The 12,292-nt window shown below is 38.1% G+C and overlaps 1 protein-coding gene across 2 annotated transcripts in view; it reads left to right on the top strand.

Annotated features, from left to right (window-relative positions):
• Positions 1–12,292, top strand: part of stk33 (serine/threonine kinase 33) — a 121,084-nt gene that overhangs the window by 4,137 nt on the left and 104,655 nt on the right. For both annotated transcript variants that reach the window (XM_022192285.2, XM_051944111.1), the window contains exons 2-5: positions 9,284–9,370; positions 9,916–10,029; positions 10,150–10,254; positions 10,422–10,560. In XM_022192285.2, coding sequence (XP_022047977.2) covers positions 9,284–9,370; positions 9,916–10,029; positions 10,150–10,254; positions 10,422–10,560 — 445 coding nt within the window. The remainder of the gene's footprint in view (positions 1–9,283; positions 9,371–9,915; positions 10,030–10,149; positions 10,255–10,421; positions 10,561–12,292) is intronic.

The raw sequence follows: 12,292 nt of genomic DNA, 5'->3' as shown, positions 1-12,292 counted from the left end.
TGCACGTGCTCCCAACCAAACCAGTCCAGGTGGAAGACGATATGAAGAGAAGCTCCAGAGGATGAATATCACGCATTTATGTTGGAAATAAATGTCCTTTCGTTAGACATTGTCATGCAAAAGTTGGATTTCCCTTTAATGATGATCAAGTCTTTGAGTGTTTTGTTGATGTTGGTTTCTAAATGTTTTTTGACCCTCAGCCCCAAAGATTAAAACCTTCTACAGCTCACAAGCTGCAACAATTCACACATTATCAACTATCTTTCTGACTAAACTAAGATGAAAAGTGAAAAACTGCCTGATTCCTGCATCATGAATATAAATCTTTTTGGTTTTAATCACAGTAAACTGAATATATTTGGGTTTGACATTTTATAAACCAAAACAAGAAATTAATTACTGGAGAAAACAATCAACAGATTAATGGACAAAGAAAATGTGTTTTCCAACATATATGTCTGAATTCCTCCAACATTATAAGATACATACAATTTAAATTCAATTTTATTTATATAACGCCAATTACAGGTGAAATTGTCTCAAGATGCTTTATTTTATATATTTTGTCATTTAAAATATGACAAAGTAAGAAATTTAAACCTCTTGACTAATCCAATTTATTAATTGTTTTTTAAGGAACTAATCGACAATTAAAATAACTTTCTCCACTAAAACTAATAAACATGATGTCAAATAGAAGGAACAGTTTTAAATACTGCAGTCCCACGACGACAAGAATAAAACTTCTCAACAAAAACTAAATCTGCTGGTGGATTCCATTAAATTCCTAATAAATGATAATAAAGTGTGATACTAAAGGTTTATGGTACTAAAAATCTCAAAGTAAAGATATCAAGTTGAACATCTGGATGGAGGCTGATAAAAGTTGACCTTCCTTCATTTCTCTGGAGCCGATTCCATGGATTTTAGGGATGCTGGATCTTGAGTTGATGGCATTTTTCATACCAAAGGCTATACTAGGATGTTTTCTAAGAGACATACTATGCTACTCTGTTTGTTCTGGCCCTGGGCCACTGCAGTCCTCCTCTGTTGTTGCTTTCTGGAATGTACTCAGCTGCATTTCTTCGTCCACCCAGCCTCCAGTGACTCGTCCCTCCTGCCGTCTCTGGAGCTGAAGCTGGATTGGATCAGACCAAAGTACCGTCCAATCACGATGCCAGCTGCCTCTCAAAAGGCTCCTTCATCTGGTGGCACTTCTGCTCTTCTAGTCATCTTCCTTCTCGTTGCTGTAAAAAGTCACTCCATCATCGCCAACTTCAACACCTCTTCAACACCTCTTCATGACAAGTTCTTCTGCCTTCGACCGGGTGGAAATTCCAGAAACTCAGGAAACCCGTCGAGACTCGGATTTTCGAAAAACTCGTCGGGTGGGGGAAGGAGTGGTGGGTGGTGGGTGGTGGGGGAGTAGAGGGGGGCAGTCGGGGAGGCCGCCACCCACCTCCCCTCCTACTCTCCGCCCAGACTCTGCCTTGTCTCCACCCATGTGGTCACTTGGAAACTACGATGTCAAAGGGATGACGAAATTATGTTTTATTAACTGATCTGTAGCTCAGTGAGTTAAGGATTTACCTATGGAGCTACAGGTTGCTGGTTCAAGATCAGACCCTCCTTAAATTTTTTGAAAAACTTAGACAAAGAAAGAAAAATGCCTGTGGTGGGTCTTGAACCTGCGACCTTCTGCTTGGTAGTCACTCTTCTTTCCCCCTGAGCTACTTGTTCAGATACTAATTAGTGTTTTTTTGCGCATTTATCATCTATTTTTTGCCATTTTCGAGTTTTTCTAACTCGAGTCTCAACTCGACCGTTTTTCCCAGGGGGTTGGACTTCAGCCTTTGTGCTGGAGGGTTGAACCCTCAGTTTCAAGACTTTCCAAAGCCTCCAGACCTCCCGAGTCCTCAGGACCTGAGCTTTCAAACAGTCTGAGGGCTGAAATTTTTAAAGTCCCACAGTAGATCTCTGTTAGTTTGTACCTTTAGACAGTCTGAGGCCTGAAATTTAAGAAGTTACTGATTAGATCTCTGTTAGTTTGAACCTTTAGACAGTCTGAGGACTGCAGTTTTAAAAGTTTCTCTGTACTTCGGTGTTAGTTTGAACTTTCTGATTAACAGAAGCCTTAAAACTTGTGACGATGAGTCTTGATTTCACATTTAGAAATATGATCTGAGTTCTTCTCAGACCTTCACCTGTGGGTTCTTTAGAAATCCTGAACAAACTTTGATTCTCTTCACTGAACAGTGAAGTTTGTGGAGATCAGAAGGTAACATTAGTTAGATCGATGCCTTCAACTACTAGTGGACTTTATCTGGAAGCAATTTTCTGAAAGGAGCTCTTAGTAAATCTGTCCACAATCAAACCAAGAACATAGAAAGAGGAAATGTTTGAAGAAACAACTCAATGTTTTCATTTCAGGCTAGAAAACACTTGAAGACCTTTATCAGTTTTTGCTCTTTTTGATCATTTTATAGTCTCTTCTGTTTAATTTGATCTTCTAAAGTCTAACTGGTATCTTTTCAAATGTTTTGTCTTTAGTTTGATTCTTCTTAAATGTTTAGTTTTGCTCTTTTCTCACCTTTTATTCTTTTCTAATGTCTGATTTAATTTTGAAATGTTTTGTCTTATTAATGTTTAATTGTTTTTTCAAATGTTTTATCGGCTTGTTTGAAAAATTTCCTTTTCTTTCCCAATGTTTAATTTTTCAATTAAATCTTTAAGGTTTTTATTTTTAAATGTTTACCACCTTTTAATGTTTAATTTTCTTTTTAAATGCTTTATTGTATTTCCTGTTTAATTCCTATTCAAAGTTTTGTCTTTAAGATTTAATTTTCTAATTAAACATTTAATTTGTCATTAAATGTCTTTTTAAAGTTTTAATATAATTTTGTATTTTTTAAAAAATGTTTAATATTCTTGTTTAATTGTATTTTTAAATGTTTGATTATCTAAAATATTTCATATTTAATGTTTGTTTAAAATGTTTAATTTCATAATTACATGTTTTGTGTCTTGTTATCTAATTTTTGTGTTTAATATAATTTAATTGCTAAATTTTCTTTTTGAAAGTTTTGTTTTAAATGTTTTTCCTTTGATTTAATTGCTTTTCAGTGGAATTTATTTCTTTAGTCTTTTTTCTGTCAAGATTTTAACCCAAACCTTAAAAATGAAACACCCTTAAATCACAATGAAAATACTTCTGTTGTCACAATCATGAGTTAGTCAGTTATTCAGTTTATCAATTCAACTTTATTTGTTTAGCACCTTTCACACAGATGACAAAACTAAACAAGCAAAGAAAAAAAAATATGATTAAAACAAAAAAAACATTAAAAAAAATAAGATTTAACGTGGTAATAAAATATGTTGTGTCCAGGGGATGGAGGGACTTTATTGAAGTCTTCTTGGGCTCACAGGTAAATCATTTAAAATAAAAACTTGATATTCAGTCTAAGGAAACTGCCGAGCGATAGAAGAACCAACTATATCTCCTGTTTTCTCGTTTAGCGAGTCGACTCTTCTGGTGCTTTCAGACCAAAGAACTACAGACTCTTCACAACCTGCTCAAACTCTTGGTACAGGACCTCACCACACGGGTCAAGAAGGTTTCCTTCTCATTTCTACTCTGAAGCTCACCTTCTCCTGCTCAAACTGCTGACAAATGTTTCTGCTGCTCTAAAGTCTGGTCTCCAGAACTTCCTAAAAACTCTCAAAGTCTCTTCTGCTACAGGTTGCTTTGTAGAACTGTTACAGAAAACTTCACTAAACCACATGGAGGGGACTCAAGATAGTCGTCCAAATAAAACCATACAAAAACCAAACTAGCACAATCCAAACGCATAAGTCTCCTGCAGCCTACCAGAGAACCTCTTTAAACAGAGAATCAAGACAAGAACTCTTCCCTTCTGGACAACCAACATTGGTTGACAAACAAGAATACAGAATGTGTCAAAAACCTCTAAAGACTCACTACAGCCAAGATAAAGACAACTCAGCTGCACCAAATCCACTAATCACTGCACACATTAGCACCATGTGCTAACTGTGGCTAAAGAACCACATTTACCAAGACAACTATCAAGTACAAAACCCTAAAACACACCAATAAACACATTAAAGATGATTTTACTGCTGGAAGCTGCAAGCCAACACCTAAACAACAAACTAAAGCAATGAAACCAAACCCGGTTCAGTGAAGAGAAGCAGAGGAAATGTTTGATTGCAGACATAAAGCAGGAAGACACTGAGCTGCTCAGGTGTTCCTGATAACACCAAGCAGTCACCTGGACAGCCAATAGGAACATAGCTTACTGGAAGTCCAGAGGGCTGGCTTAGTGAGGGAAAATTAGTTTAAAGTTGAAGCAGAAAGTTAACAGAGAAAATTGAAAACCACCTTCTGATACCTGAAATCTCTGAGGTTTCACTCATAGAATGCCTGAACATGTCAAACTGGTTCCATAGTAGAACCATCATTGTAAAAACATCATAGTACGGTGCGATGCTCAAAAAACCCGGCTGTCTAGGTGAAAATATTAGTTTTTGTCTTATTTATTGACCAAACTTTTCAGGAAGTAGATGAAGAATAATTAAAGCTCTCATGTAGAAGTCCAACTTATTTTGGATCCTTGTGGAGAGTTTAATCTTAGAGTTTGTAAAGCTGTTGAGTTGTTAGAATCACATGTATCGTTTTGATATTTAATAGAGAGTTTAGTGTCTGATTGTAATTCTGTTAAGTGAATGGATAATTTAAGTTACGAAGATATGTTTTGTATTTGTTTAGTTGGCTGATGTGGTCTACTTGAAGCTCTTGAGTGTGTGCATTAAAATCCATTCTCTATGCACTGCTTTAGCCTCACTCGGGTCACGGGGGGTGCTGGAGCATATCCCAGCTGACTCGGGCGAAGGCAGGGGACACCCTGGACAGGTCGCCAGTCTGTCGCAGGGCGCATTAAAATCCTCCAAGACAATTGTTACAAAGTGGTTGCTGGAGTTATTTCAATTATGCATATATTTATGGAAAATACTGAAATGGGTTGTGTACATCCAGCCACAGAACTTTCATCCATATCTTACATGAAGAACCATTTTCAATACTGCCTGCCCTTGCTCTGTTTTTTTCTGCTTTTTTTTAAGCTCAATGTGTTTTTTTATTGTCCCTTGTTTTCTCTATAATAAGATTTTAAAAGTGCAAAATGCTCTTAATTTACACCAGAATGCAAGAAATAGGATCAATAATTTTCAAAATTTTCTGGGGGAAGGCCCCCAGACTCCCTGTCAGCATCCCGCACAAACCAAGTCTCACTCTAAAGTCTGGTCACAAGTTGGCAGCCCTGTTAATTAGCTCTCCAACATAACTTGCTCATGTGGTTAACAAGCTAATTCATGTTATACGAGTTAGCTTATATGAAGGCTCACTGCTTCAAATTATCCAATGGTCTCATTTAAAATTGACAATAAAAAAACAGGTAATTTACCTATAGAACACCTACTCCTATTTCAACCAGCTAAATTGTAGTTTAGGTTACCCTACGTGTGTTGTTGTAACGAACTAACTTGGCAGTTGGAAGGTGAACGATTAATAACCGCCGCTGTGGACATCTGTGTACTTAGATGTGAATGTGCTGAATTTTCTCCGGGTTGTCATTGAAATATATTTGATTTGCTCTTGTTTCTGCAGTGGCCTACATTTTCCTAGATGTCTGCCCTCCTAGCTTCCCAAGGCTGAGCCCAGCAAGGGCAGAGATTAGCTTTAACCAGGATTAAACCAATGAGAAAATTTGAATTTGTTGGCCCTTATCTCCTAGCAACATGTGGAGTGCCCTGAGCAAATTGCAGAATTTGATCTTTTGCTTCCTTTTGGCAAAGCATGTTTTCTTGCCAATAGACACTTATCAAACATGACCATTGAAGACAGCAGGCATTCTTGGAGGGGCCTTTAAATTACTTGTTTATAGGGAAACTGCATTACTTGTTTGCAGCATAGAAACAGCTACTTCAAGCTACGCCTTTTTCTGTCAGTCCTTAGTCCATCACCTGTCAGGTACAGTATATTTTTACAGCTCTTTAGTAAGTCTGTTGCAGGCTTTAATGGTTTAATGTTGATGTGCTCTCGGTATATTACATTTAGACCACAAGCTTTGATAATCTCCCTGCATAATATTTGGATTCACTCCATAACTTAGTGAAGTAGACGGGATATTTGCATTCTAAACATGCAATTTCTTGCCTCATCAGGTAATGTAATTCCACGCTTCATTAGGACTGTGAAGTTTATCATTTGTCATCAAAGCCAAGCTGTCAATAAATGATTAAGTTTCACATGAGTAAAATGTAATATTGGGGCTCAAGCAAAACGGATAGCAGTGTACATTTTAATTGCAGTTGGTAAGATTCAGTTTTTGTTTGTTTTTCAAGCTGTATTTCTCCAGCTGCTTGTAACAGCTAAAGGCAATGTGACTGAATTCAAACCCAATTTATTCTAGTATTTATGCAATTAAAGTAAGTAAACTTTGAAAGACCCTGAGCAATAACTGATAGCTGTGTAATATCTTGATTGTTGGGTTGAGATTGAAAAGTGGTGACTTTTTTTTTTTTGACATTGTATTTTCAACAACATATTCCATTTCTCTCTGAGATGCAATGAGTCATGGAAATCAATTGTTCTACTGTGCAGTGGAACTTATTTATACCATTAGGGGTTCAAATAATGGTTATTTACATTATTGATTGATTACAAATTGCAATGAATAGTTAAGTAATTAATAGGTCCACTGTTTAGTCTAGGAAATGTTAAAAATAGCAATAAATGTCTTTCATTTCTCACAGCTGAAGGTGACATGTTTACATATCTATTGTTCAGAGCTTTGAGACAGTGAAGGCTTAGAAAGGAAATATATATAATCTTGAGTTAAGACAAGCAGGTTTAAGCGTGGAAAAGTTTCTCAGGATCAGAATCATCTTTTGTATGTACCTGTTCTCTTTGTTCCACATGACATAGACTTTGCATGCTTATTTCTTGCACAATATATCTCATTTGACATTTCCAGTCATTAGGTGCTCTGTATATTTATTCACTCAGCAGTGTAAATAAGCAGAAATTGCTGTCTGACAGAATGATGGAGAGGTGAGGCAAGTATGGACTTGACCTGTGATGAACTGTCGGCTCTAATTACTTCCTGCTGAAACTGGAGATGAGGCAACCTGAATGTAAAAGCTGGACCTTAGTCTGCGTCTTCTTGGGGTTGGGGTGCATGCTGATGTTTGCTTATCTTTCAGAGCGCCTGTGGGTGAACAAAGGCTGTTTTGTCATTTCTTGACCTAGTTAACAAGTCTGTATTTATTCTTGGGTCAGTCCTTTATGCAGAGATTAAAAAAAGAGATCCATATGCAGAGTTTTGTAGTGCTGACTTAATCAAGTCAAGAAAAAGGAGAAGTAGTCTAGACTTGGTCCTTCAGGGAGGTTTTGAAATTTCACATCATAAGTGCTAATGTACAGGTATCTGGACAGAAAATGTAGCCCTAATGAAAAGCATTTTAGGTGCACAAGTGCCACAGGGGTGCCATTCTTACCTGCTGCCACTGTGTATTTGCAGCAATTTGGTCATGCAACAGACACAAGTGGACATGTTTTGCGAGCCACTACATAATCATATCTTTGTCACTCCATTAGCAGTTCTTGAGTGTTTGTCAGGAGCAACTCTTCCAAATAGTGGTTGGATTTGGGGGAAATAGAAGGATCCTCCTGCCTGTTATAGTCTGCCCTCTTGGTGTGTTTCCTAACAGGTGGTAAAAAAGAAGTTGAAGCTTTTTTTTTTTTCTTCAAATTTGACAGAAGAGGCACAGGTACTTTTGTTTATCTTTGCCAAATGCAATATTTTTTGTGGGCATCTTGACCCAGTCTGACCATTTTGCTTGTGTTGTTTGTATGAAGCCTTTTGAGACCTGAGTTATTACTGAGTTTAAAAAAATAGTTCAGTAAGTAATCTATTTTGTGTTCTGAACAGTAGTTTGTATTGCTGTTTAAAAAAAAAAACAGGTCTAAAGATTGCAGATTAGCACTCCAGCCTCAAAGCAATTCAAGACCTGTGTCTGTTAGGTCAGACTTCTCACCTGAACTTGACCTTGATATCTTATTTCCTTTGTATCAGAGATCTGGGGCCAAGAACCAGACGCCTCTGTATGGGAGACATCTGAGGTGCACAAGACCTTTCTCCAGTCACCTCAAGTCCTCAGTGATACACTCATCACATGCCTCTGTCTTCCACAAATGAGCTGTGATTGAGGTGATTGGAATTTCCAGAGGCTGTCACAATCGTTTTGATTGGAAAATAGACAGGAGATAATGGGAGAGACAGGCCTGTTATGAGAGGCCTGTCAGGACTAAAATAATGCATCAGAGTGAAGAGGTTAAAGACACCGCTTCCTTGTTAATAATTAATTGCCGTGCGTGTGGTGGATCCACTTCATCGCTCCCAGTCATCACTTGATAATTGCTTTACATTTAATTTGGCTTTAGAGACTGTTTTTCAAGCAGAGTAAATTGTGCTTAAAGTGAATATGAGCTCAGACAGAGACAGCAGTTTGGTCATAAACCAGTGATAAAAAAAGTGACAAGTTAGACTTGGAGAAGTAAAGTTTCAGTGATTCTGTGCAGTACTTGAAAAGTAAACCCGTAGAAGTAGCTTAATGAGCTTAAACGGTAAATGAAGCTCATATCAAAATGTTTTGTCCATCTTATGGCACTTTGTTGAAACTAGCACTTATGATTCCTTGTATTAGAGAATATTTGTGTGTCACTGTATCACTGCAAATGTAATGCTTTTGGGTTGTAGACCTGTGGTTGTCCAGTATTGATTAGGCTCTAATGGTTAGAAATGATGGTAAACTGGGTCATGAAAGAATGAGAGAACTGTTCAATTTATTGGTTGACATGGAGATGTTTAGTTGATTAATCTTAAGGTTGAGCTTGGGCTGTTAGTAATTAATGTAAGAAGATGGTCACAAATGTGGCACCACAGCAGTATTAAAAAACATGTGTTGGTCCTTAATGAGCAGATGTTAACAAATCCGTCTTTATGACTCCATTCATCTGCAATAACAGCCATAGTAGAAAAACAATTCCACAGATTTTTCTATTAAAATAATTAATTGAATAGCCAAATAAGTATAGTTATTTCTCTGTTCAGAACTTGTTTTGTCTTTTACTTGCCTATCATGCTATAGCTTGGCTAATTTCAGACGGATAATGGCCTCCTCCTTCTTTCATCCGTAGATGAACCTGATGTCCGCGTGGACCAGTAAGGAAACATTGAAGAAGGATGTGCTTGATGTACGTCTGGAAAATGACACAGACCTCAGGGTATGGAGATCTTCTATACATGATTCCCCCACAGACCTATTATGTGGTTACCCATGAGCAAGTTCCACACATACATAGTCACTGGTGACCTTATAGTCCACTCCATCTGCACCAGTCGAGGACCAAACTCCACTTTGCTGTTGTATAGCTTCGCTTCATTGGGGAATTTGTCTGGTCCCTTTGCCAAATCCGAAGCAGCTAGTGCTCAGTCTTGCATGCACACAGATAATAATCAAGTTAATTAGACCTGAGATTGAATGAACTGCAGCAGCAACTTAATCATTTGTAACTTGATTAAAAATACTATATTCTGCAGCTCTAGAGACTGGAAAACTTTAAGTTTTTTTTAAAGAGAGCTTTAAATTACGATGTACTTCAGACATCAGGTCTTGAGTTAAGACATAATGTTTTTGAAAAACAATAGTGAAATGATCCTAGAGCCTTAACACAAGCTCAGGGGAAATCCTCTGCTGTATTTGACTGACAGTGTGACGGTGTATATTACAAATGTATTATTTTTTCCTTCCCTTTTTTTATCCCCACAGGAAATTTATGAATTTGGAATGAAATTGGGTCAAGGTAGCTTTGGAGTTGTTTATGAAGCCACCCACATTGAGAGACAGACTAAATGGGCTATTAAGGAGGTTTGCAGACCAGCGGTGAGTGCATTTGGCATCCCCCTTGGAATGCCTTTTTAATGTAATAAAAAGTTTCTTTAATAAGAGAGCTTCATGTTTGTAGAGAAACAAATGCTTCGATTTGACTTTCTGTCACATCAGCCAGGAAGTTCGAAAGTTGTGATGGTGGATAATGAAATAGAAATTCTCAAACAAGTGAATCACGCTCACATAATACGTCTTCAGGCAGTCTATCGCACAGCTACGGTAAGCACTGCTGTCCTTCAAAGTGAAAATGCAAAGTAAGCATGATTAAGTGAGTGGATGAGTGTAACATGCCATAATTTCCTCATACTATATGCCTCTGCATAAATGTTACTGATGAGCACACAAATGAACTGTATACTAAGATGCATTTCTCCTCTTGTTTCTAGATGATTTATTTGGTTACTGAGCTGTGCAAAGGAGGTGACCTGAGGCAGCTGTTGCAGCGAAAGAAGTTCTTCACAGAGGATGAGACAAGAAATATAATCTGCAGTTTAGCTGATGCTGTTGTCTACCTTCATAGAAGAGGTAAAGTAATGTTACAGACTGACATTGTGAGTGTTGAAAATGATCTTATCTACATTAATTGTACTCTAGTGTGCAACATGTTGTACAGGATTATATTTTAGTCGAAAGCAGAGTTCAGGCTGTCTTTTAAACAGAGTGTGCTTCAGTTAATTTGTAATAATGCCATACTGCCATTATTATATTCAAATTGTGTTGCCCTCAATGATGTGAGATTTCTTGCCATTATGGCTTTCAGTCATTATGGAAATGGAGCTTATTTTGATAAAATAACAATAATGAATAGCTGCCAGGAAAAAGAAATAATAAACATTTTAATTAAATTGGTTTTATTTGGAAAAACTGTTCCCTCTTTTAATGGTAAAGTCTTTGGTTAGAGGTAATTTAGGACACTGCTTGGCAATGAGGTATCATTACATGTGTCTAATGACTAATTTACAACAAGCCAGGGAGCAACACTGATTAACAGGTGTTTTTACATGGAAAGTCCCTCCGTGCTGGTTTACCTCACCACTACAAAGACTAATGATACTAAGGAGAAAGTGCTGGCTTTGAAAAAGGCATCCAGAACCCTTTTGTCAAATGACAGCCTATGTGCCTAAATTTCTTCAGGTTTTCTCAGATTATCAAATTTTTCCCTGTCTTCTGTCAGCCTCAGCTACCAGTTACCACATTCAACTGTTAGTCATAGATGTGCTTAGCCTCAGCAGAGGCTTTGAGTTATAATGCAAGTACAACTACTGGAAACAATTTGCCATATCCATGTTGTAACTACACTCAACAAAAATATAAATGCAACACTTTTGTTTTTGCTCCCATTTTTTATGAGATGAACTCAAAGATCTAAAACTTTTTCCACATACACAATATCACTATTTCTGTTAATTATTGTTCACAAATCTGTCTAAATCTGTGATAGTGAGCACTTCTCCTTTGCTGAGATAATCCATCCCACCTCACAGGTGTGCCATATCAAGATGCTGATTAGACACCATGATCAGTGCACAGGTGTGCCTTAGACTGCCAACAATAAAAGGCCACTCTGAAAGGTGCAGTTTTATCACACAGCACAATGACACAGATGTGGCAAGATTTAAGGGAGTGTGCAATTGGCATGCTGACAGCAGGAATGTCAACCAGAGCTGTTGCTCGTGTATTGAATGTTCATTTCTCTACCATAAGCCATCTCCAAAGGCGTTTCAGAGAATTTGGCAGTACATCCAACCAGCCTCACAACGGCAGACCACGTGTAACCACACCAGCCCAGGACCTCCACATCCAGCATGTTCACCTCCAAGATGGTCTGAGACCAGCCACTCGCACAGCTGCTGAAACAGTCGGTTTGCATAACCAAAGAATTTCTGCACAAACTGTCAGAAACCGTCTCAGGGAAGCTCATCTGCATGCTCGTCGTCCTCATCGGGGTCTCGACCTGACTCCAGTTCGTCGTTGTAACCGACTTGAGTGGGCACACATTCGATGGCGTCTGGCACGTTGGAGAGGTGTTCTCTTCATGGATGAATCCTGGTTTACACTGTTCAGGGCAGATGGCAGACAGCGTGTGTGTCGTCGTGTGGGTGAGCGGTTTTCTGATGTCAATGTTGTGGATGGAGTGGCCCTTGGTGGCGGTGGGGTTATGGTATGGGCAGGCGTCTGTTATGGACTAAGAACACAGGTGCATTTTATTGATGGCATTTTGAATGCACAGAGATACCGTGATGAGATCCTGAGGCCC

This window comes from Acanthochromis polyacanthus, chromosome 2 (assembly GCF_021347895.1).
Source record: "Acanthochromis polyacanthus isolate Apoly-LR-REF ecotype Palm Island chromosome 2, KAUST_Apoly_ChrSc, whole genome shotgun sequence".
NCBI classification, from domain to species: Eukaryota; Metazoa; Chordata; class Actinopteri; family Pomacentridae; genus Acanthochromis; species Acanthochromis polyacanthus.
This window is presented reverse-complemented; position numbering and strand designations above follow the sequence as displayed.